At 54.2% G+C, this 25,534-nt stretch overlaps 1 protein-coding gene across 4 annotated transcripts in view; it reads left to right on the top strand.

Annotated features, from left to right (window-relative positions):
• LOC115077971 (phospholipid scramblase 1-like) overlaps nucleotides 1-22,456 on the top strand; it is a 33,279-nt gene extending 10,823 nt beyond the window's left edge. For 3 of the 4 annotated variants that reach the window (XM_029580455.1, XM_029580457.1, XM_029580456.1), the window contains exons 3-8: nucleotides 1,090-1,436; nucleotides 3,046-3,088; nucleotides 9,571-9,791; nucleotides 13,778-13,939; nucleotides 14,282-14,443; nucleotides 20,916-22,456. In XM_029580455.1, the coding sequence (XP_029436315.1) occupies nucleotides 1,090-1,436; nucleotides 3,046-3,088; nucleotides 9,571-9,791; nucleotides 13,778-13,939; nucleotides 14,282-14,443; nucleotides 20,916-20,975 (995 nt within the window). In that variant the 3' untranslated portion in view covers nucleotides 20,976-22,456. The remainder of the gene's footprint in view (nucleotides 1-1,089; nucleotides 1,437-3,045; nucleotides 3,089-9,570; nucleotides 9,792-13,777; nucleotides 13,940-14,281; nucleotides 14,444-20,915) is intronic. The other variant, XM_029580459.1, reaches the window with a different exon arrangement.
• The last annotated feature ends 3,078 nt before the right edge of the window (nucleotides 22,457-25,534 follow it).

Here is a 25,534-nt window from a genome sequence, read left to right as displayed (position 1 = left end):
GTGGCTGAGCGCGGCCGTCTGGCTTGGTCCCTGGTGGCAGAGCCGGATCGGGGGAGCAGAACAGCCGGTTTTGCACTCCTTTCCGGCACCAGGAGTACCTGGCTGCAGCCCAGTAGGAAAACTTTCGTCGCCCACTGGCGAAGAACGGTCGCCCCCGCTGCTCTTATTATGTCACAAACCTCTTCCCGCCTTCTGAGTCCTCCCCCCAAGGTGCTCTGGAAGTCCAGGGCTGGCACGAAACCGAAAGGGAGGCTTTTACTCGTGGCCCTTACCTTCCCCTGCGTACGGAAAAACAGTCTGCGGATTGCAAACAGACGTTCGCAGTAAAACAGTATAAAACCCAAGCAAAGTTTCACGCGCTCGTTTAAAAATATCCACTTTCAATTCCCTTCTGTAAAACACCCCCCCCCCTAAAACGTATATTCCCCTCTCTCTTAATATCTGCGTCCGGCGTGTTCCGCGGCCCCGCAGCCAGTGCAGTGAAAGGCCCCGTTTCTCGTTTCGGGAAAATGCCATTGCCTCTAATTTTGTGACACTGCCGACGGATTTGGATCCGTGGAGCGGGGAGAGCGGCCACCGCTGTGACTCTCTCTCCCTTCACCATGATGGACCAGGTTACAGGGAGCTGCCTTGGGAGAAGTCTATAGGGAAAAGGTGGGGATGGGATTTGCCAGCCAGGAATAACAACTTCTCATTAGGAGCAAGGCAGCGTTTCGGCCTCTGTGAGGAAGTGGAGCTACTGCAGCTCCACCCAAAGTGCTGTTAATAGATCCCAGTGCGGCTCAGCCCAGAGCTGTGACACCTGCACACCCGGCCTCGCATCCCACACCTGCCACCAATCTCACCGTGCGACCTGGAGAAAGCCACTGCTGTTATCCTGTAACTTGGGTTGTGAATTCCAGGGGCAGGCGCGGGGGGGCGGATGGAAGGACCTCCTAAACCAGTATTCCTGTAGCACTATACAAGATGATGAGCTTAATCTCATTGGAAATAATCACCCAGCGTAGTGTTGATGTCTTGATCAGCTGTACAAGGAGAATCCAAGGGACAAATAACCAAACGCTTTTTTAAAATTTTTTTTATTTTTAGGTTACCCTGTTCCTCAGCCCGGCTACCCTGTTCCTCAGCCCGGCTACCCCATTCCACAGCCTGGCTACCCCTCCCCACAGCCCGAAGGGTACCCTATGCCCCCCTACCCGGTAAAACAGCCCCCCTATCCCGACCCCAACCAGCCTGCCCCCTCGCCCGGATTCCATGTCTACCCTTCTGCCCCGGGGGCTGGCATGGCTCCCTATCAGCACCCGCCACAAAGGTATCCGGGGTCAGCGTCGTCGTCAACCCCACAGCAGACCCCGGCAGCGGATCCGCAGTCCTCCATCACTCCCTACATGCCGCTGGCCACGAGCATCCCGCCTGGACTGGAATATCTGACACAGGTGCGCTTTTCTCACTAACTCCTTCAGGGGTCGGGTTAAGGCAGTCCTGGCTTTACCCCCGGTGCATTCTGGGACTTGTAGTTTCAATTCTGCTACGCGTGGCAGGAATCCCAAGCTTATAAATATAATGGGATGGTGGGTGGGTGGGGGGGGGGGGGGAGAAAACCAGGCCTGCCTCAGCTTTCACTTGGTGGCTCGGAGCCAGCGGGGGCCATCTTAGTGCTGATGATGACCATAAAAGAGCTAGAGACTCTCAAAATTGACCCCATTGGCATCCTAGAAAGCTGCTTAAATCACCTTAGCATATTTATTTTAGGAGACATTAAGCAAAAGTCCAAAATGCTGAAAGGAGATCCAAAAAGGCAGGCGATTGTCACTGAAACACCCCCAGTGTTTGGCCGGCATTAGCCTAGGATGGGTCTTCGGTTTGTGATCTGGACATCAGCTTGTCTGTTGGGCTCGCATTGGAGGACCGCCCTCCTGTGAACTGCAAAGCTTAAGTGAGTCGTTTATTTTTTGTCTCCTCTCAGCATTTTGTACTCTTATTGGCATAAAGAAATATCTCGCAGAATCATTGCTTAAAATCTTGATGCCGAGGTGACTTCAGCATCTTCTTAGGATACCGATGAGTCGGTAATGTTAAGCGCCTCCAGCTCGACCATGGTTGTGATTTTTCTACTTGAGCTGGGCGGCTGCGGCTTTCGATTTTTATTTTGTAGACCTCTTGGTGCCGTTGCCAGCCTGCAGGGCGCTCTCTCTCTCTCTTCCCCCTCCACCCCCCCTCCATACCACGGCAGCCGCGCTTTCTGACCAGTTTACCCAGGTGGCTATGGCGTGGGGGTGGAGGGGAGAGGCGGAATAATGTGATTTAGGAGAAGCAGGAGGTGCAGGGCTGGCCAGGAGTCACGGTGCCTCCGCAGCGCAGTGTGGAACTTCAAACATTGCCCTCCCCGGCCATCTCTAGCTCTCGGGTCGATTCCTGTCTTTTGTTATCTATCCTGGGCTTCCATTTGAAGGGTGAAATGAATCCAATCCTCTTCAGAAAGCACCTAAATGTCCTCTCGAATTTTCAAAAGATTAATGGGTGCGTTGGAAGGTGGAGCAGGTAAAGTTTCACCCAACTCAGCCGCACGTACTCGGAGGGGACTCTGAGCTGCTTGAGGGGGGAGTGGCGGGTTGAAGATCTCTGTGCCTTACCTGATTTGTTGAAAAGAGCACACCAGTCCCTGCGGACAGCTCTGCGTGTACATGTCCCCCCTTTTTTTTTTTTGGTGGGGAATAAATGAAGTTACCTTTAGGCACACAAAGATCCTGATTTCCAGAGCTAGCTCGGGCCTGTATCTTGTGTACTAAAATTGTTGTTTTGGGGGGCTGCTTGATCTTGCCCCCGTATCCCTGAGGGTCTACACCCAGGGTAGTCCCTCTAGATCACTTGAAACGAGACGGTTTAATTGGAGGCCTCTGAGCTGCCGAAATCTTTGTGGGAATAGGCACGACCATGACCCCACCACCCTCCGTCTCTGAACAGAAACAAAAATGACAGTTTGGTTTGGTTTTGTGGTTTATTTTTAACTCGTCTCTCTGTGTTTTGGTTTTTCTTTGCTTTCAGCTTGACCAGATTTTAATTCATCAGAAAGTCGAGCTCTTAGAAGGTAAGAAATCCATTCTGTCTCTTTGTTTTGATTTTATTTGCAAACCAGGACTGCCCCTCTACCCAGGTGATGTGCAAGCCCACCACAAAATCGTGGAGGAGCCAGTAGGACAAACCACAAGGCCTAGCCCTCCACCCACTCCACAAAAAAACCAGAGTCCTGCTCTCCTCCCTTCCGCACAACGAGCAGTCCCTGACGCCGCATGAACGCCATCGCAGGGCCCTGGCATCTTCTGCTGACCGGAAGAGGCAGAGGCCATCGGTGCACCTCGCGAAAATGTTCCTCATTGTGGGGGAGGGGAGAAAAAAGCATTCAAAAGTCCCCCTCCCCACCCAAAACGCTGGGGGAAATTAAGGAAAAGAAACCGAAGTAGAGAAGCAGATTGGATGAGTTACTGTGTAACGCCCATTCCCTTCCCCCCTCCCCCCGTCCAAAGGTTCCTGGCTAGAGTGAATCTGATCCGCAGATGATTTTCCCATCTCTGTTTAATAAATCAAAACGTAGGGGTTTTAAATTTTCATTGGCTAAAGGAGTTATTGAAAGATGCAACGGGGGGAGAGAGCAATGGGTCGGATGTTGGCTCCTTCAGACTTTGGCTATTGATTTCAGGATTTGGGGGGTTTGGATATGAGAGAGCATCAGATCCGCTGGCTTTACTTCATTGTGCAGTGTTTGGGGGTTTTTTCTTTTGTTTTCTATCCATTGCTGCCTGGTTCCGGATTCTCCCTGCCTCCCACCTAAAATAAAAACGTGCTGGGAGGGGTGAGGAGGAAGCACTCTGTTCAGAGACTGCTCTTTTGGCAAATCCATGGTGGCTTTTTTTTTTTTTTTTTCCAGGCCTGCAAGGAATCTGGCAGGTCCCCTAAAATCCCCAGAAAATCATTTATTTATTTATTTAAACATTTTTATATACCGGCATTAGTTGTGGACATCATGCCGGTTTACATCAAAACTGGTAAAGTTTGGAAATTACATTTTAACAGGGAATTAGAAACTGGGAGGAGGGTAAATAATTAAATAGGATAGATGAGAAATAACAGTAACTTTAACATTAACGTGGTTCCTCGGTGTGAACGAGGAGAGAGGATAACAACATGTGGTTCCTCAGTATGAGGAAGATGGAATAGACGCAATGTAGTCTATTTTTTTTTTTTTTTTTTTTATTGGAGGCGGTGTGAGTTTTTTATTCTGGGTAAGCATGTTTGAATAACCATGTTTTCAATTTCTTTTTGAAGTTATTTATACATGGTTCAAGGCGTAGGTCAGGCGGCAGTGTGTTCCAGTGAGTGGGACCTGCTATGGAAAGAGCAGGGTCACGTGTAGAGGAGAGATGGGCTGTTTTAAGGGAGGGCACAACTAGGGTGCCTTTATTGGTCGTTCTAGTTGGTCGATTGGACTGGGTGGTTGTGAAAGGGAGGTCTAGCCAGTTGGAGTTGTGGGTGTAAATAGCTTTATGCATTATGGTGAGTGTTTTTTAGATAATACGAGAGGCTATGGGGAGCCAGTGTAGGTCTCTAAGGATAGGGGTGATGTGGTCGTATTTATGAGAGTTTGCAATGAGTCTCGCTGTGGCATGTTGTAACATTTGTAGTGGTTTGATGGAAGAGTAAGGGAGTCCTAGAAGAAGAGCATTACAGTAGTCTAATTTGGATGATATGGTGGCCTGTATGACTGTACGGAAGTCTTGGGTGTGGAGAAGGGGTCTGAGTTTTTTAAGTACATTGAGTTTGAAAAAACAGGCTTTGAGAATGGAGTTTATGTAGTTCTTCATGCTTAGTTGGTGGTCAAGGAGCACTCCAAGGTCCCTCACAGATGGTTGTGTTGAGAGGAGGTGGATTTTGGAGCTACCAGATGGGGGAGATGCGGGGGCAGAGTGAGGTGAGATGAGTAGAAGTTCAGTTTTGTTCGTGTTGAGGGCGAGGTGTAGGTTAGTGAGCAGGGAGTTGATGGCTGTAAGGCATTTCTCCCAATGTTCTAGTGCGTCAGAGATGGAGTTCTGGATGGGGATGATGATCTGAACATCATCAGCGTAGAGGTAAAACTTGAGATTGAGATGAGAGAGGAGTTGGCAGAGAGGGGTGATGTAAATATTGAAAAGTGTGGACGAGAGAGATGAGCCTTGGGGGACTCCCTGTTGGAGGGGTTGAGGTGTGGATGTGGAGTTCCCGATTTTGACTGAGAACTTTCTGTTTGAGAGGAAGGATTTAAACCAGGATAGGGCTAGGTCTGAGATGCCTATGAGTTCCAGGCGAGTTATAAGGTGGTGGTGGCTGATGGTGTCGAAGGCTGATGAGATGTCGAGGAGGGCAAGGAGGTAGCTATGGCCTTGACCCATGCCTCTGAGGAGGTGGTCTGAAAGGGAGAGCAGAAGGGATTCAGTGTTGAAGTGTTTCCTGAAACCAAATTGTGCAGGGTGGAGGATCTGGTGGTCTTCCAGATAGTTCATGAGTTGGAGGTTAACCACTCTTTCCAAAAGCTTTGCAATGAAGGGGAGGTTGGATATTGGGCGGAAGTTAGCAGGGTCTTTGGGGTCAAGCAAAGGTTTCTTAAGGAGGGGTTTGACCACTGCGTGTTTGAGTGCATCTGGAACAGATCCATGTGCAATCGAGCAGTTGATAATATCTGCTACGGCTTTAGTTATTGCATTGGGTATGGTTAGAAGTGCTTTGGAGGGTATGAGGTCTTCAGGGTGGTAGGAGGGTTTGAGTTTTTTGAAAATGGTTTGGATTTCTATGGTGGAGGTAAAGTCAAGGGTGGGCATTGAGGGTTGAGTTTCTATGGTGGAGGTAAAGTTAAGAGTAGGCATTGAGGGTTGGGAGGGGGAAGAGGGAATGGGCAGGGTGGGTGTGAGACTGTTCGAGGAAGGGGGGAATCTCTTTAGGAGCGTTGCAATTTTGTTTAACTTGGCTAGTTCCTCGCATTTGGCGGAGTCATCGAAGTCAGGTGTAGTAGGAGGGATAGGAGTCGTGAGGCCAGAGACGTAGGAAGAGAGTGTTTTGGGGTTGAATCTGTAGTCATGGATTTTTTTATTTATTTATTTTTTATTTATTTTTAATTTTTATAGACCGAAGTTCTTGTAGGAACTACAAATCAATCCGGTTTACATACAACTTTTAAATGCCCAAAGAGTAGGGGGCTTTACATAGAAACAATTGAACAATAAAACAGGTACAATGAAACAATAAAACAGGTAACAATAGAACATTGTTTTAGCGTAATAATCTCGTTTATGTTTTTGGGTGGATAGTCTGTAGCTGTGGAGGACTGATTTGTATGCTGCGGAGTTCTGAGGGGTTTGGTCTTTGCGCCATTGTCTTTCCTTTTGCCTAAGAGTAGATTTTAGGGTTCTCAGTTCTGTGGTGTACCATGGGTTGGTGGGTTTTGGGAAGTTCCTTATAACTTTTTTGGAGACTGGACAGAGTTTATTGGCGATGTCTCCTGTGATGTTATTCCAGGATGCTAGGGCTGAGTCTGGGTCAGAGCAATTTAGATTGGATAGTGCGGTGGTTAGAGCATTCGCTAGGTCGGCACTGGGGCAGGGTTTGTTGTATGTTATGGTCTTACTGTTATTATTGTTGTTAGGGGGAGTGGTGTTGATAGAGAAAAGTCCTTCTATCAGAAAGTGGTCAGACCATGGTATAGGGGTGGAGGATGGTTGGTTGGTGGCACATACAGCTGAATTGACAAATATTAGATCAAGGGTGTGTCCCGCTTTGTGTGTGGGAGAGGTTATGATTTGATGGAATCCAAAGGCGTGTAGAGACTGTAGTAAGGATTCGCATGCAGCCGATTGAGGGAGAGAGTCAACATGGATGTTAAAATCACCAAGGATGAATGTGGGGATGTCTGGTTTTATCCAATCGATGATGAATTCGATTAGGGGGGAGGGGTTGGTTTCTAAGTATGTGGGAGGAGCATATATCAAACAGATTTGCAAGGTGTCTGACCTGAAAAGGCCTATCTCTAGCCTGGGTGGAGTGGCTATGGGAATGGGTTTGAGCTTTAGGCATTTCTTGGCTGCAAGCAAGAGGCCTCCTCCTCCTCTTTTTTTGGGTCTGTGGATTGAGAAGAATTCGTAGGAGGAGGTAGGGAGTTGGTTAATAAGAACGGTGTCTGATTCTTTGAGCCAGGTCTCTGTGACTGCACAGATGTCAGGCGTGCAGTCCAAGTGACCACCGCCATCCCTTCCCAGCTTCTGTGGATTTTCTCTTTGGTTCGTTGAAATCGGTTGCAAACTTTCTGGCCACATTCTGCGGGAGCACGATGCTCGTTTGCAACCCGTGTTCCCTGTCGTCCCCCCATAATCGGTCCAGGTGCATGGGTTTTCCTTCCCTATCAGCAGATGGAGTCAGAGAAGAAACCCTTTACTGTACTGCTGCTGCTACACAAGAGAGCGGGCCACCTGCAGTGCCTCGGTATTTCTCTGTCTCCAGCGCATGGTAGAGGTGCAAATCCTGCAGACAGACTTTGAAGATGGACATTTACTCCTCCGGGGTACTGGGTCTTGATTTGGGGCCATCCCCCTGCATGGGCAAGGAAGGGATCGGTGGTCCTTAGTTTGGCTAGTGCCCGGACTTTGAGGAAGGTTTGAAAGCCGCTGCTGCCGTGCTGGCTGCCTCATCCCTGAGCCTCTTCTCCCTCCCGCTGACGGTGTCCTCCCTTGGCCTTAGATGAAGGCTACCAGCGGGAAGTAGTCACTTGATTCTTTACTCCTGAAATCTTTGACATTAGGATATTTCCCTTTTTAAGAGTTGTCGAAAGAAAAAGTGTGTGGGAGGGAGGTCAGTGTTGTGCGGCTGGGAGCCGCGGGGACACCGGCAAAGGAGGAGCTTGAGCACTGATTCGGCCTTCAGTACAGGTTTGGGAGGGCACTGAGCATTCCTTGCCGCACAGGGAGAGGTGAGCCCGTGTGGCATTGGGAGCACGGCAGCTGCCGCTGACGTTTTTTGTTGCGTGGCGTTCATGAGGCCAAACCTCCGGGCTTGTGTACAGGCGGAGGGAGGAGATCTCGCGATCCCGCAGACCTAAATACAGTAAATAGAGCTGCTGAGAACACCCTACCGTGCCGGGACTCCGGGGCAGACTCTGCGGGCGTTTCTTGCAGACTGGCAATGGCGGCCATTTTCTGTCCTGCTCTCGCGGTTCTTGGGGGTCACGGGACTGGAGAAAGCTATTCCTCCCATTTTAAATCCCCTTCGGTTTTTTAGGGGGTTTTTCCCCCAGTTCACAGCAGCTGCAGGGGCTGGAGGTCCCTAACTGCAAAAGAGTGCCCTGCTGCAAGAATGGAGTGCAACCCCCATATTTTTTTTTAAGGAAAAATAATAAGACAAGGTGCTGTTCTTCCAGGTCTTCTCCGAGCGTTTCCTGGTGGAGGTCCGAGTACTGTCAGCTTTGTTTAAGAAATCCCAAGAGTGTGAAGAGCTCAGAGCAAGTGGCCGTCGCAGGGTTAGGGCTCGAACGTGTGTGCTGGGTGCAGCAGTTTCCTTTCTCAGTCCCCGAGCCTCGCCCTGGATAGGAAGACCGCGCTCTTCTGCGTGTACAAAGGTCACTGTAAACTCTTTGTTTATAGGGTTCAAATTCTTCTCTTCAGTTGAAGGGGGAGGGGCTTCCTTGCCCCTGCTCGGTTGAGAGAGGGGGTGGCAGTTGTGTTTTATTATAGTTTTCTGCTTGAGTACGGTTTATACTGAGTGACTGCAGGTGGCCCGCTGTCTTATGTACCAGCAGCTTCTCCCTCCTTCTGCTGGTAAGGGAGATTGATCTGTGGTACACAAGGAATGAAAATCAGCAGGTAAGAACCAATTTTCTCTTGTCCACTAAGAACCCAAAAAATGTTTTTAAGCTCTGGCATGGATCTCGGATGGTGGAACGGGGCTCTTGCACAATGTGGCTGCTCCTGGCACGTGGTGAATGCGTTCGCTCACGTGCAGGCGTACTACATGATACATGCATGGATACGTATCCGTGCGCTACAGCTAATGATGATGTCTGCAAGGCGTGATTGGAGTACATATGTTGGCTAAGATGATGGTACGGAAACAGCTGGTGCACCATATTGAAACATTTTTATTACTAAGCTTAGCCATTGTATGGGTATTGCACTTTCTAGTGATAATGGTGTTGAATGGGAGACAAGTGAAGGGTGGATGGTTGGGTTGAGGGTGAGCATGAGCAGATCAAGGATGGATGAAGAGATATCAGTGGATAGGGTAAGCATAGATAGATCATGGAGGTTGGAAGGATTGTTGTGCATGGATGGACAGACGGACATAAGTAGATGGAGATATGGATAGAAAGATGAACTGAGCTTGCTATATGGGGCATAGGAGGGAATAGCTGTAGGAATTGAGAGAGACGGAGGAGGGATGGAGCTAGAGAGTTGGATGGCTTGGTAGAAGGGATGATGAACTGGGATGAAGCATAAGACGCTGACCGTCATGAGTTGGATGGATGGCAATAACTGCATGGGATATTTTCCATTTCAGCTTTCATTGGGTTTGAAACCCAAAACAAATATGAAATCCGGAACAGCATGGGTCAGAAGATCTTCTTTGCTAAGGAAAAGACAGACTGCTGCACCCGCAATTTCTGTGGCTCCCTGCGCCCGTTTGACATGAAGATCTGCGACAATTCGGACCGGGAGATTATCCATCTCGTCCGACCCCTCCGATGTGTCAGCTGCTGGTGCCCCTGCTGTCTGCAAGAGGTGGGATGTGCATCTAATCTGAAACCTGCCCAGTTGCAAACCCAAGACTCCCAGTATAGGCAAGGTGTGCTGTCAGGTCACAAGCCCATGCAAGACGAGCCATCCGCCTTACATACGAAATTCCAGGATTGCAAAAAGGTTCTCTCCATTCTCTCGCACTATCCCTCATTGCTGAGGATCCTCTGTGCTTGTCTCTGGCTTTACCCCCTCACTCCCCCACCACTGAGGAGCATCTGTATCCATCCCAGGATTTACCCCTCACTCTCCTTCTTCTCCTAAGGTTTCTCTGGACCCAGCCCACGCTTTACTCCTCACTACCCCCTCCACTGAGGGTGCTCTGTGCCTGTCCCAGGCTTCCCCTGTACCTGTCCAGTATTTCTTGAATTATGTTGCTGTTTTTAGCCTTCACCTCCTCAACTAGGAGACTGATCCATGCATCTTCCTCCTTTTCTATGAAGAAATATTTCCTTATGGTAAGTCCTGAGGACCTGAGAGGAGAGATGGAGGGGATATAACGGAGGCATTCAAAGTTCTAAGTAATGCACAAGACGCAAACCTTTTCCAGAGGAAAGAAAGCTCTGGAGCTCCCTACGAGGTCCTGGGGGGTGGGGTGGAGGAGACTTGGGAGCAGCATCAGAAAATCTTTTTCTCAGCATTCAGGCAGGTTAATCCCTGACCAGTGGGTTATGCCCCTCTACCAGCAGATGGCGACAGAGCTAAGCTGACGTCACAGTATAAAATACTCTTGCAGTGATATCAGCCTGCCAATATTTTCCGTCTCCAGCAGATGGTGAACGTGCAAAAAAAAAAAAAGAGAGAAGGCTTGATCACGCAGCACTTCTTCTTCTGTGGTGATAACGTGATCCCTCCCTCAGTCGAGTGTCTCGCTCCAGTAGCCGGATTTCCAGTGTGGATTTTAGCTGTCAGGAGATAGTCAGCTGAGAGGGAGTGTTGTGGTGAAGGCATTAGCCCTCTCCACCTGTAGCTGGAGACAGACTCTGTACTTAGCCAGGATGTGTTGAGCTCAGGTAAGGAGTTAAAAAAAAAAAAAAAAGAGAGAGATTTAGGGATTCTTCTCTCATTGTCTGTTTCTGGTCTCCAAGCCTCAGTGCGTTGATCCAATTTGCATTCCCGCCACCGTGGTGGTGGTGTTGGGGAGTTGTGGCGGGTTGAGCAGCCCTTTGGGCTGGACCCAGTTCTCAGGCTTCTCTGGGGCGCCGCGTGGTAGGACGCAGTGGCGTTTGCGAGCTTTCTTCTGCGCAAGTCTCCCGTGAAGGCACTGCCTGACGTTGGTTCGCACCTGCGCGTCCAGGTTGAGTGCCTACCTGGACTGCGTGGTTAGGCATCCAAATTTTGGGCGTTTGTAGTGTGAGCATTCAATGGAGTATATCATTTTTGGGGGCATCCTGTCCGGGCTTGCCGGGTACGGATGCGCCGTTGGACGCACAATTGTCAAATGCTTGTTGTTCAGCGTGCTACTGCTGGGCGTCCTTAACCATGGTGCCAGCAGCAAAGAAGCCTAAGCGTCTTGCGACTTGCACTGCTTGCCCTATGCAGGCATCACAGCCTGGGGTTGCCTCTTAATCTTTGTCAGCGCTGCTTGGAGGCTCCAGGCGTGATGTCTCCAACTGATTTTGCTCAGCCTGGCCCTTCCCAGCAGGTTGCAGGAAGGGAACCGACGGGGGAACTGTCAGAAGTTTCGTCTGGTTTTGAGACCCCCCCCCCCATAACTGGTTTGCCAGCAGGAGAGGGCAGCTCAGTGGGTGCCAGACCGATGACCCCCCTTGGTTTTGGTGTGGACCCTTCCGCCTTCTCTTGGGTGGAATATTTTCAAGGGCTGCACTTCTTTCGACAGACATGCTCGGCAGAGCCGGCTAAACCTGAAAGTTCAGGATCGCAGGCTGCGGAGTCCCACAAGGCTGGTGCCGCAGGTAAACCTCGGAAGCCATCTTGGCTTGTTGCAGGTCATGCTGATGGGGATCTGGATGGCATGGGTGAGGATGAGGACGTTCCTCTGGGGTTGGAATCTTTTAGATCAATGGTTGTGCTCCTTTCATCGAGAGGAGTTGCCGGTGCTGATCTCTGACGCTGAAGAAGCTAGGAGTGTCGGGGGCTGATCCCATGGCTGAAAGAGCTCATGGTTGAATCATGAATATTGCACTGCTGTGATTTCCACCTTGCTTCGAGCGCGCAAGTTCTCCTCGTCCCTAGGCTGTATTTGGGTTTGGCAAGTGTTGGGATTCATCCTCCTTCAGTCAAGCTCCCTCTCATTTTGGATTTTTTTTTTTTGCAGGATGGGTTGATTAAGCGTTTGGCCCCTAATTCCTTGAAAGTACAGGTGGCGGATCTTGCCTGTTTCCGGGGTCAGGTGAATGGTGGACCCTTGTCGGCCCATCCCAATGTGGCCTGGCTCCTGAAGGGGCTGAAGCATCTTCGTTCTCCATTGCAGGTGGCTGTGCCTTTGTGGAGCCTTAATCTTGTTCTGTCTTTCCTGGTGGCTCCCACCTTTCGACCACCGTGTAGCTTCTCCTTGAGGTTACTTCCCTGTTGAAGATGGTTTTTCTTGTGACGACTTGTTTTGCGTATTTTGCTTGCCAGGAACCATTCCTGCGAGTGACTCCGGCAGTGGTCCAGCTGCGAACTGTTTCGTATTTTTTTGCCAAAATTAGTTTCAGACTTTCCCTTGAATCAATAGATTTCCCTGCTGACGCTGGACAGGGATGAATGTCCTCTGTTGCGGATCGTGTGACATCTCTTAAGGCATTTGGAAGTTTCTAGGCCTCTTAGGAAGACTGGCCAGCTGTTTGTACTTCACCGGGGGGAGGGGGGTGAACAGGGTGAGCCGACATCACGGGCTACGATAGCCCACGGTCGTGGATGTGGATGCTGAGCAGCCGTAACCTAAACAGGTTAGGGCTCATTCCACTAGGGCTCAGGCCGTGTCATGGGTGTTGCTCAGAGTGTTGTCTCAACGAAATTTGCCGAGCTGCGACGTGGTCCTCCTTAGACGCTTTTCCCAGGTATTACCATCTGGTTGTGCAGGTCCGGGAGGAATGCAGTGTTGGTTGGACCGCAGGCAGCCTCCCACCCTCTTCAGGAGTAGCTTGGGTACATCGCACTGGTCCTGGATTAACCTGTCTGAATGCTGAGAAATGACTACCTGCCTAATTTCCTTTTCTCTAGTGAAAACAGATTAATCCACCTTCCTGCCCTTGGCTGGCGTTTTGTGTTTCTGTTATCTTCTGAGTGGCTGCATTTCCAGGGATAACTGATAAGTGTCCGTTTCAGTCCCTAGATTAGCGATGTTACATTTGAGCTTAGTGTTTCCTGTTGGCTGAGTGCATGAGTGGTTCTCTTAATGGATATAATCAAGTAGTTAGTTTGTCCACGTTTGGCTTTTGCAGGAAAAACTGGTGGGCTGATGTCTGTGCAGGGGTCAGCTTTGCTTTGTCTCCATCTGCTGGTAGAAGTGCATAACTGGTCATGGATTAACCTGCCTTTACTAGAGCAAAGGAAATTATCAGGTCAGTAGTAATGTCTCATTAACAGGCAGGGTGGTGAATATGTGGCTTGGGCTCCCAGGGGGATGTGGTGGAGATAGAAACAGAGGCAGAATATAAGAGAGCCTGAGATAGGGGCACCGGTGAAGCCTGGTTAAGGAGTGAGGGGACAGCCAGAGATCTAACTGGGGTCTACGGAGCTGTATAGAAATGGTGGACCTTGAGGTCCTTGTCTGCTCCAGTCTTCTGTGTCCTCTTTATGACCTCCCCATAAAGTTTCTTCTCGTTGACAAATATGATGATCTTGTGCATTATTTATACCTCTCTCCTGTCAGCCCACCCACCCACTTTCCCTGCCTCACCTCATGGTGCAGACCCTGAACCATCTTGGTACTCTTTCTAGAGATTCAGCCCCCAAACTTGGACACACTGCGCCAGATGAGGTCTCACTGGAGGTGGCTCAACCCATTTTTCTTTTTTTCCTAGCTGGAGGTGCAGTCTCCCCCAGGCACCACCATTGGTTTTGTCACCCAGAAATGGCACGCCTGTTTACCCAAGTTCTCCATCCAAAACGCCTCCAAGGAAACTGTGTTGATGCTGGTGGGACCCTGCCTATCCTGCAACTGCTGTGGTGATGTTAACTTTGAGGTATGATAAAGCCACGGGGGCGGGAGGGAGAGACCTGGAAACAGCCCTGGAGCTCCCCCTGGCTCGCTGTGTCTGTACCTGACTGATCAGCAGGAGGGAGGGCGGGGTAGAAAGATGGAGAGGTGAGAGAGCTGCTGGGATAGAGGTAGAGAGAAGGAAGGAACGACATCCAGTGAGAGTCGGGCAGATGTAGAGAGACAGAGCAGCGCGTGCATTAACCAACCCCTCCAGTCTCGCCATGGTGGGGGGTGGGGGGAGTAAATCTGCTTCGGCCCCCCTGAAATGAGGTAGGAGAGGTGTTGGGGCTTTCTCTTGGCTGACTCTAGCCTCGTCGCCTCACAGGTGAAGAGCGTCGATGAGTCGCGGAGCGTGGGACGGATCAGCAAGCAGTGGAGCGGGCTCCTGAAGGAAGTCTTCACCGACGCGGACAACTTCGGCATCCAGTTCCCCATGGACCTGGACGTCAAGATAAAGGCCGTGCTGCTGGGAGCCACCTTCCTCATAGTGAGTGAGATGGCGCAGGGGGGGGGGGGGGGGTTATTGGTGGGAAACCTCTGGGATCCGCTTCTGCTCAGTCCTTCATTATAAACGATTTTGCAGGGGGATTAGTAGGAAAGATTTTGCTTTTTTTTTTTTTTTAAAAGATGACTGAGATCTGCAGCAACGTGGTCCCTCCAGATAGCGGAGAAAAGTTGAAGGGCAATCGAAGACTTGATGGATAAATTTTGGTGCATAAAAAATTCCATCTCATGTACTTGGGCAGCAGGAATCCATGATGGGGGGGGGGGGGGGGTGGTGGTGAGATACTACTGGACGCCGACCGAGAGCGCGAGAGAGACCTCGGGGTATCTTAATGTTCTCAAGGCCGTGGCCAGAGGTCGAGGGATGCACGGGGAGAGGGGCAGCCAGCAGAAACCAAGGTGGTGGTGGCCTCTGTAGGTAAGAGGATCTTCCAGTGCTGGAGGCCGCCCGTCTGTAAGGACACAGCCCGGGGAAGGCTACCCACATGGTGCGGGCTTCTTCCTGTAAGCGCCATGAGGCGAGACTTAAAGACCTACATTTATGTGGCGAGAGGAGAGGAGGGATAGAGAAGGCCGATTACCTGGGAGCTATGAATAACGTACAAGAAGCATTGTTCAGTGGGAAGGATGTTAGAGGCCATGATCGAAGTCTCAAAGGGAATGGGCTTGGATGTTAAATCAGGAAATATTCCTTCCCAGAAAGGGGGGTGGAGGCCAAATCAGTAACAGAAGTGAAGAAAGCCTGGACTAAGTACACAGGATCCCTAGAGGCGAAGATAAAGCCCAGGGTCAGGTTGGCTCTTGGACAGGGAAGGGCCCTGCGCTCTTTGTGCAGTAGACTGGGAACAGAAAGGAGGGATGGGGATGGGACTGAGGATTGACTTTGCCGATCCTCCAATCCAAAGCGGCACTCTCATTGGCCGGTCCTTAGTCCATGGAAAGCCACCTGAAGGGTTAACCCGCAGCCCTTGATTGGCTAAACAGCCGGGCCCCAGTTCTGTCTGCTCTTCCCCCACCAATGAGCTCCTCGGTATCACCTGGCGCTGCCTTCCATAGGAAGGCCCCTCCTCTCTGGGGCTCGGCTTCCCCTCTGTATCTCGGGGCCCCTCCTCTCTGGGGCTCGGCTTCCCCTCTTGTACCTCGGGGCCCCTCCTCTCTGGGGCTTGGCTTCCCCTCTTGTACCTCGGGGCCCCTCCTCTCTGGGGCTCGGCTTCCCCTCTGTACCCGGGGCCCCTCCTCTCTGGGGCTCGGCTTCCCCTCTTGTACCTCGGGGCCCCTCCTCTCTGGGGCTCGGCTTCCCCTCTTGTACCTCGGGGCCCCTCCTCTCTGGGGCTCGGCTTCCCCTCTGTACCCGGGGCCCCTCCTCTCTGGGGCTCGGCTTCCCCTCTTGTACCTCGGGGCCCCTCCTCTCTGGGGCTCGGCTTCCCCTCTTGTACCTCGGGGCCCCTCCTCTCTGGGGCTCGGCTTCCCCTCTGTACCCGGGGCCCCTCCTCTCTGGGGCTCGGCTTCCCCTCTTGTATCTCGGGGCCCCTCCTCTCTGGGGCTCGGCTTCCCCTCTGTACCCGGGGCCCCTCCTCTCTGGGGCTCGGCTTCCCCTCTTGTACCTCGGGGCCCCTCCTCTCTGGGGCTCGGCTTCCCCTCTTGTACCTCGGGGCCCCTCCTCTCTGGGGCTCGGCTTCCCCTCTTGTACCTCGGGGCCCCTCCTCTCTGGGGCTCGGCTTCCCCTCTTGTATCTCGGGGCCCCTCCTCTCTGGGACTCGGCTTCCCCTCTGTACCCGGGGCCCCTCCTCTCTGGGGCTCGGCTTCCCCTCTGTACCCGGGGCCCCTCCTCTCTGGGGCTCGGCTTCCCCTCTGTACCCGGGGCCCCTCCTCTCTGGGGCTCGGCTTCCCCTCTGTACCTCGGGGCCCCTCCTCTCTGGGGCTCGGCTTCCCCTCTTGTACCTCGGGGCCCCTCCTCTCTGGGGCTCGGCTTCCCCTCTGTACCCGGGGCCCCTCCTCTCTGGGGCTCGGCTTCCCCTCTGTACCCGGGGCCCCTCCTCTCTGGGGCTCGGCTTCCCCTCTTGTACCTCGGGGCCCCTCCTCTCTGGGGCTTGGCTTCCCCTCTTGTACCTCGGGGCCCCTCCTCTCTGGGGCTCGGCTTCCCCTCTGTACCTCGGGGCCCCTCCTCTCTGGGGCTCGGCTTCCCCTCTTGTATCTCGGGGCCCCTCCTCCCTGGGGCTCGGCTTCCCCTCTTGTACCTCGGGGCCCCTCCTCTCTGGGGCTCGGCTTCCCCTCTTGTACCTCGGGGCCCCTCCTCTCTGGGGCTCGGCTTCCCCTCTTGTACCTCGGGGCCCCTCCTCTCTGGGGCTCTGCCTCCCCTCTTGTATCTCGGGGCCCCTCCTCCCTGGGGCTCGGCTTCCCCTCTTGTACCTCGGGGCCCCTCCTCTCTGGGGCTCTGCCTCCCCTCTTGTATCTCGGGGCCCCTCCTCTCTGGGGCTCTGCCTCCCCTCTTGTATCTCGGGGCCCCTCCTCTCTGGGGCTCGGCTTCCCCTCTTGTATCTCGGGGCCCCTCCTCTCTGGGGCTCGGCTTCCCCTCTTGTATCTCGGGGCCCCTCCTCTCTGGGGCTCGGCTTCCCCTCTTGTATCTCGGGGCCCCTCCTCTCTGGGGCTCGGCTTCCCCTCTTGTATCTCGGGGCCCCTCCTCTCTGGGGCTCGGCTTCCCCTCTGTACCTCGGGGCCCCTCCTCTCTGGGGCTCTGCCTCCCTCTTGTATCGCGGGGCCCCTCCTCTCTGGGGCTCTGCCTCCCTCTTGTATCGCGGGGCCCCTCCTCTCTGGGGCTCTGCCTCCCTCTTGTATCGCGGGGCCCCTCCTCTCTGGGGCTCTGCCTCCCTCTTGTATCGCGGGGCCCCTCCTCTCTGGGGCTCGGCTTCCCCTCTGTACCCGGGGCCCCTCCTCTCTGGGGCTCTGCCTCCCTCTTGTACCCGGGGCCCCTCCTCTCTGGGGCTCTGCCTCCCTCTTGTATCGCAGGGCCCCTCCTCTCTGGGGCTCGGCTTCCCCTCTTGTACCTCGGGGCCCCTCCTCTCTGGGGCTCGGCTTCCCCTCTTGTACCTCGGGGCCCCTCCTTTCTGGGGCTCGGCTTCCCCTCTTGTACCTCGGGGCCCCTCCTCTCTGGGGCTCGGCTTCCCCTCTTGTACCTCGGGGCCCCTCCTCTCTGGGGCTCGGCTTCCCCTCTTGTACCTCGGGGCCCCTCCTCTCTGGGGCTCGGCTTCCCCTCTTGTACCTCGGGGCCCCTCCTCTCTGGGGCTCGGCTTCCCCTCTTGTATCTCGGGGCCCCTCCTCTCCGGGGCTCGGCTTCCCCTCTTGTATCGCGGGGCCCCTCCTCTCCGGGGCTCGGCTTCCCCTCTTGTACCTCGGGGCCCCTCCTCTCCGGGGCTCGGCTTCCCCTCTTGTATCTCGGGGCCCCTCCTTTCTGGGGCTCGGCTTCCCCTCTTGTACCTCGGGGCCCCTCCTCTCTGGGGCTCGGCTTCCCCTCTTGTACCTCGGGGCCCCTCCTCTCTGGGGCTCGGCTTCCCCTCTTGTATCTCGGGGCCCCTCCTCTCTGGGGCTCGGCTTCCCCTCTTGTATCTCGGGGCCCCTCCTCTCTGGGGCTCGGCTTCCCCTCTTGTATCTCGGGGCCCCTCCTCTCTGGGGCTCGGCTTCCCCCTCTTGTATCTCGGGGCCCCTCCTCTCTGGGGCTCGGCTTCCCCTCTTGTACCTCGGGGCCCCTCCTCTCTGGGGCTCTGCCTCCCTCTTGTACCTCGGGGCCCCTCCTCTCTGGGGCTCGGCTTCCCCTCTTGTACCTCGGGGCCCCTCCTCTCTGGGGCTCGGCTTCCCCTCTTGTACCTCGGGGCCCCTCCTCTCTGGGGCTCGGCCTCCCTCTGTACCTCGGGGCCCCTCCTCTCTGGGGCTCGGCTTCCCCTCTTGTACCTCGGGGCCCCTCCTCTCTGGGGCTCGGCTTCCCCTCTTGTACCTCGGGGCCCCTCCTCTCTGGGGCTCGGCTTCCCCTCTTGTACCTCGGGGCCCCTCCTCTCTGGGGCTCGGCTTCCCCTCTTGTACCTCGGGGCCCCTCCTCTCTGGGGCTCGGCTTCCCCTCTTGTACCTCGGGGCCCCTCCTCTCTGGGGCTCGGCTTCCCCTCTTGTACCTCGGGGCCCCTCCTCTCTGGGGCTCGGCTTCCCCTCTTGTACCTCGGGGCCCCTCCTCTCTGGGGCTCGGCTTCCCCTCTTGTACCTCGGGGCCCCTCCTCTCTGGGGCTCGGCTTCCCCTCTTGTACCTCGGGGCCCCTCCTCTCTGGGGCTCTGCCTCCCTCTGTATCTCGGGGCCCCTCCTCTCTGGGGCTCTGCCTCCCTCTGTATCTCGGGGCCCCTCCTCTCTGGGGCTCTGCCTCCCTCTGTATCTCGGGGCCCCTCCTCTCTGGGGCTCTGCCTCCCTCTGTACCTCGGGGCCCCTCCTCTCTGGGGCTCTGCCTCCCTCTGTATCTCGGGGCCCCTCCTCTCTGGGGCTCGGCTTCCCCTCTTGTACCTCGGGGCCCCTCCTCTCTGGGGCTCGGCTTCCCCTCTTGTACCTCGGGGCCCCTCCTCTCTGGGGCTCTGCCTCCCTCTTGTACCTCGGGGCCCCTCCTCTCTGGGGCTCTGCCTCCCTCTTGTACCTCGGGGCCCCTCCTCTCTGGGGCTCTGCCTCCCTCTGTACCGCGGGCCCAGTTTTCCCCACCTTGCCCCAGGCTGCTTTCAGCCTCTCTCCTGCCCTCCATGGCCGGGTTTGGTAATCGGTGCCTCAGCCTCGTGGTAAATAACCGGCCACGTCCTCTGCCACTCCCCACCCCATCACCTCCTGCATCCTTCCAGTTAATGAGCTCTTACACCTCTGAAAAGCACAAATAAACTCGTATCATAAACAGAGAGGATTTCTGGCCCCCCTCGGCCTAACTTAGCAACCTTTGTAATAATTGCCTTGGATTTTGCATTTCCACCTTCAGCCAGGGTTCCCCGAGGACCGCGACAGAATCCCAGTGCTTGGCAGGAGAGGAGCGCGGGCCGAGAGTTGCTTAACCAGAAAAAAAAACCCCCGGCTTTTGAAAAGCAGCGGGTCCTTCCTTGTTCTGGGCGTCCCGGGTCAGTCTTGGGGGGGCTCCTTCCTGGGGTGGGCCAGTGCAGAGCTGTAGCCGCAGGGGAGGGGGGTGGTGTCTCTGGACGTGGGTTGCTGTGTTTGAGTAATCGGCCTGAGGTCGGAATAGCCCTTGGCTTTGTGGTGCAGAGCGGGAGGGCGACCCCAGAGGTCAGTAACGGCTGCCTGGAGCTAAAGGGAGAAATTTCAGCGTGAGGGTGACAGGACGAGACGCAGGCAGGGGGTCCTGTTTCTCCCTGGAGGAAGGGATATCTAAGCTTTTCGCTGGAGATCGCTTATCGGGTGGGATATTTTTGTGGGTCGGCTCCGGTGCCAGGTTTTCTGAACTTTAGGATTTTATATTACAGGTCAGTGAGCCCCTTTCTAATGCAAAGGCTAAGGTCATTGGCAGGGTGGGTCCGACTCCCTGGGCCCTCTCTCTTCCACCCTGTCAGGCAGTTAGGACAATTTGTCCTGCATCCCTCCTCCACCCTCCCATGACCCAGAAGATGGAGGAGGGGGGAGGGACTGGTGTGGGTGACGTCAGCCCAGAAATGGGGGCTGCTGTCCTTATGGATTTACAGTGGAAGGGGAGACGTGTTGGTCCCCCCACAACTGACCAAGTCACATTGATGACCCCCAGGGGCCACTCCAGGTAATCTGCCACCTGAGGGTGCCCCAGCGCTCGCCCTGCCTCCATCCCTCCTCTCTTCAGCGGCTCCCGCCGTCACTCCTCTCTTCTCTCTTCTGCCACCAGCAGCCTGGGTCGGCAGCCGCGGTCGGGACGGGCAGTGTGAGGCGGACGCCAGGGTGGGCATTCTGAGAGGGGGCGGGGTTTGTTTTGCCCCTTCAAAACTCTCTCTGCCGCCTGAAGACGGCCGCCTCCCCCTGCCTCACTATAGAGCTGCCCCTGGATGCGTGACCCTCCTTTAACATGGGTTGGGTGGGGAAGCGGGCAGGAGCCTGCCTGAAGCAGCTTAGCCGGGCGTCTGTGGTACAACTCTTTCTGAGGGAGCCCCCGCCACCCTGGCACGAGCTGCTCCTCTTCTCCGCCTGGGTGGGAGTCGAAGAGGCGGGCGTTGGCCGTGATGCGAGGAAGGGGGAAGGGGGGGGGATATGGGACAGGGGAGGGCCGGGGTCCGGCTCTCTGAATGAGGAGGCGGGTGGGAGCTGCCAATGCACTTTAGAGAGGGGGGAGTGGTGGGGTGGGGGGCTGCCGGGTGAGGAGGAAGGCGAGCCTGCCCGCCGAGCCACAATAAATCCCAGCTGGTTTGGTTTCAGGATGACCTTTGAGTGGCTGATGGTTTTTGTTTTTTGTTTTCTTACTCCTTTGCAGGACTTCATGTTTTTCGAGAGAGTCCGCCACGAAAAGGAAAGGAATACTGTGTTTAGCTAGAAGAACGAGAAGCTGCCCCAAATCTTTACGTATCCTACAATAAAAAGCAAAAAATAGACTTGAGAAGATGGAGGGAGCGAGCCCCTCCCCCCCTCCCCCCTGCAATGGATGGACCTCTGCTCTCTGTCTCCTCCCCGCTGCTTGAGCCCTGGGACTGCCGCCTCCTCCCTGCTGACCACGACAGGAGCCTCTGTGCATCGTACACTTTAGGATCTCGTCTGATCTCCTCGGGAAAGAGCGCGAGGAGGCTCCTGCCGCCCTTCCCCCCCCAAGGCCCGCGCTGCTCATGGTCCAAGAAGAGATGACGTGACGGCAGTGAGGCCGCACCATGGCCTGACCTGTGTGGGCTTTGCGTTGATCCTGCCCTGTATTTGTTTTCTAGACTTTCCTGATTTGTTGCCTCTGGCAACACCTCGGCCGGAGGGTTGCTGGGTTTATGGAGGGGGAGAGGGCACCGATCCTGCTGCTGGTTTTTTCTGAAGTACAGTACAACTTGGGGAGCTGCTTGTTGCTATGACTTACAAAAAAATATTGCTCCACTCGGAGCCCCCATCCCCCTTGTTATAAAGACATAGTAATCTTCTCTATTTCTTTCAAATTTTTCCCCGCTGAGGTTAATGGGATGGGAGAAGGGCAGATTAGAGAGGATGGGACCAGTGCCTCATTGCTGGCTTGCGTTCTATAGACGAAGAGTTTGATGCTCTGAATGACAAAGCTGATGTCCGTGCTGGCAAGATTCAGTATGGGCATAGGCTGCTGCTGACACAGGAGTGATGGGCGTTTGGTAGAGGTGGAGAGCAGAGTACTGACCTGGTAGGGGATGGTGCATTGGCAGAGCTGTGTTTTGGTGGGGGCTTGGAATAGCAGTGGCTGCTGCAGGGCAGGAGTGAGGTGCAGTGGCAGAGTTGGGGTGGTTGGGTAGAGATCGGTACTGGGTGCTGTGAGCAGGTGTGAGATTCATTGCCAGCACTGTTGGGGAAGGCAGGGACTCTGAGTGGAATAACAGGGTGCTGCAGGTCAGGACTTAGGTGCATTAACAGAGCTGTGCAGCATGATCTTGATACAGGCAGAGTTAAAGGGTCCTTTGGGCAGGCTTTTGAGGGGTGTGGGTATGTGTAAAATAACGGAGGTGTGCAAGTGAAGATGAGCACTAATAACACCATTCCGCCCCTATTTTTTAATTTTTAAACCGCCTCATCCCTTTCAGCTGCCGGCCTGATGTAAAAAGAGCAGGTTCTGGTATTCGTGAAAGATGGCCTTCATCCCAGAAGTGCAGACGAGGGCTGCAACCTGATTTCCCTTTTCTAGGCAGGCGATGTTGCTTGTGCAGGAGCCTGGGGCCTGATCTCTTCAGTGGTGCTGGATACCAGGTGCCTTCACCGTCCAGCTCTCCGATCCCACCTGCTCCTGGAAGTGCTGAAATAAGAGAGCATTCATAAATATCGGTGCAGTTGCTGGAACCCTTTTGTTGTTGTTTTTTTGTTTAAACTGACCTGGTGGACCAGGAATGGAGGTGGAGAAGATGATTGGAAGAAATAGAGAAAATCATGAACTGCTGCCAAAAGCTAGGCCCTTGCCTAGTGGTGCTCATTTTATATTTTCGGCTGTAGCACCGCCAGTTTACACAGCAGTCTGCAAGTGAAAGGGGCATACATCAGGGCAGGGCTACATGTAATGGGTGATGCTGGATATACAGGAACAAAAAGAGAGCTCTTTCACCCTGAAGAGCTTCGAAGCGATGAAGGAAGACCGGGGGGGTTGGCCTGGCTGAGTCTGTCCTGGTGTTACCCTCCCCTGATATTGCCTGCTGGGATTTATAGTTCCTGTTTTTCTTGGAGACCCATAGATGCCATGATTTTCTTCAGGCCTTCTCTTCTGTGCTCCCTGCGGGATGCAGGGCACAGTTATTTGTCTCTTTCGGTGGGAGAGCGGGCTGGTGCCCCTCTCCTGGGCACTTTCGTACGGTCTGAAATAGGCCCATAGATGCCATGATTTTCTTCAGGCCTTCTCTTCTGTGCTCCCTGCGGGATGCAGGGCACAGTTATTTGTCTCTTTCGGTGGGAGAGCGGGCTGGTGCCCCTCTCCCGGGCACTTTCGTACGGTCTGAAATAGGCCCATAGATGCCATGGGGTAAATGTGGACTGGATCAAGCCACCCCCAGAGTGGAGCCAGGTGGTAAGCCTATGTGACTGAGTGGATGAGCACAGCTGGGACCCGTTGGCCCATCCAGTCTGCCCCAGTTATTTCTCTCCATGCTACTCGGGCTGGTTGCCAGCTGTAGATGCTTGAAAACGTGGCCATTGCTCCTTCTTCACATCTGTTTGTGTTGCCTTTCTCTAGTTTTCTGGTGTTTGGGTAATTGGGCCCACCGAGTTCTCATACGAAATCCAACGTCCATCGGCCCCAGCCCTCACCCATCCTACCACCCAACTTTGTGGTGATTTAAACAGCTGCCCACACAGGAGCTTCTCACCCAAACCTCCATCTACTTGGATCGCTGTGACCTTGCTGGGCAGGAACTCAGCCCCTTCCAACCCTTTGGCATCGTCTGGATTGTTTTGGGAGAGCTGTAGCCCGCTGCTACCAACACCAGCTACCCTGTGATTTTGTGGTGTCTCTGCCCTTGCTTTTTTTTTTTCCCCCTCTTTACCTTTCCCTTTTGTCTCTGCTCCCAAGGGAATGAGGGGTGGGATTGTTTGCAATACTGCAGCCTTCTGCCCCTGCTCTTACCTCTGTCCTACGAATGCTTGAATTCTGACACGAGTACACCAGAGGCAGCTGCCTCTCTCGTGGTGAAGAGGGAAGCATGGTGTTTTCTGCAGTTTGTAGAGCCTCTTAGGGGTGAGTAAAGAAGCAGACCAAGGCTGCAACATGGATAACTTCCTGATGGACTTACAAACCTCGGAGTCTGGCGTAGGGTGATAAAGCACATGTTTCTGCAAAAGCCAATTGAAAGGGATGTCATCTACTTGCTGGCCACAAGGTGGCACCATTGCATCACAAATCCACTTCTTCCTTCTAGTGCGGCTTCCTGAGCCTTAAAGGGACTGGGATCTGGCTCTGGGACTCGATGCCATGGCTCATTCTCTCGTAGTCCTCAGGCTGCAGATGCACATCCTGCCGGGTGGAACTGAATTAAGGTGGCTGGCTGGATAGCTTCAGGTTGGCAGGGTGAAGCCGGACCTGCTCTTTACCTTGCTGTAGTGGGAATGATTGTGCTTTTTTTTTTTTTTTATAGAGACGGCAGCGGGGTTGGGGGTAACATCCTACAATGCCCCCCCCCCCCCCCCCGTTCCCCTTACCCCAGGGCCAGCTGCAGGATGATGGGATGGGGGAAGGTGCTCGGTGCTTGAGTAGGCAGCCCTTTCGTTCCTTCCCTCCTGCCAGCACCATGGCCCCTCCCTCGCTCCGGCTTGATCAGATTGGGCTCCTTTTATTTCCTCCCTCTAACCAGGAGCAGATTTCTGTTTGTTGTCTCTTAAGAGTTATGGTTTTTATACTTTTCTGAGCTGCGCTGGGTGTTTCTGCCGGCAGCTGCTGCTGCTCCGCACGGGTCCGAGCTCTGTGGTTTCTACCAGGCCATGCTCTGTAGAGGCAGTGGCTGGGAGTGCGCCTGCACTGCTCTCCAGCCAGGAGTTTTGGGGGAGTGGGGACAGAAGAGAGAGAGAAGACGGCTAGGATAGGGGAGGAAAACCAGGGGTGTCTGAAACGGGGGGCCTGCTCCACCCCCAGCTCAATCCACGACTCTCTCTTACCACCCCCCCCAATCTTCCAAAACACTCAAAATGTCCACTTTCTGTCTTCAGGGAGCTGGGGGAGGGGAGGCAGAAAAAAACATTTTAGCAATGCACCCCCCCCCCCCCCCCAAAAAAAAATGTGGCTTAAGAGCATTGAGCATATTGTTTCTGTGACTCCTTAAACACCAACCTCGGCAGAGGAAGCTGGAAGTATTCCCAAGTGCCGACTTCACAAGCAGGGTGCGCTTATTGATTTACGGTGTTTGTCCACTTGGATCTGGCTTTGGGGAGCTTGTGCTGACCTGCGAGACCGTTCTCTAAAGCTGGTCACAGATGTGTTCAGTAATCCGCTGAGACGGTCCTGCCTACAGCCCTTGATTTGCACGCACACGATTATTTGAAAACGTGGCCCAGAGCCAGCGCCGTGCCCTGCTGGTGCACATCATGTACCGGGTCGGAGCCGGTTCCCGTAGGTGATGACTATACTGAGTGGCGTTACCCCTGCCGTCTCCTCCCTTCCAGTCCTGGGGGGAGGGAGCCTTGGCTGTTGCGCTGCAGCGACATCTGCTGGCCAGCAGGAGATTTGCTTCTGTACCAGGCTCTGAAGAGAGTCCCTGGCCCTACTCCTGGGGCCATGTGCAGGGCCCCACCTGGGCTTGAGGTAGAGGAAGAAAGCCAGGGGGGCCTGCGAGCGAAGGGACGGGGGAGGGGGGGTGGTGGTGCCTGAGGGGCTGTCAGGGCTGAAGGCAGGGGAAGCTACCCAGCCCAAAATAAAATAATTTAAAATACATTGCACATACATCTATACTTTTTATAAAAACA

Source organism: Rhinatrema bivittatum, chromosome 16 (assembly GCF_901001135.1).
Source record: "Rhinatrema bivittatum chromosome 16, aRhiBiv1.1, whole genome shotgun sequence".
NCBI lineage: Eukaryota > Metazoa > Chordata > Amphibia > Gymnophiona > Rhinatrematidae > Rhinatrema > Rhinatrema bivittatum.
Note: the sequence above shows the minus strand (reverse complement) of the source record. Positions and strands in the feature narration are given on the sequence as shown.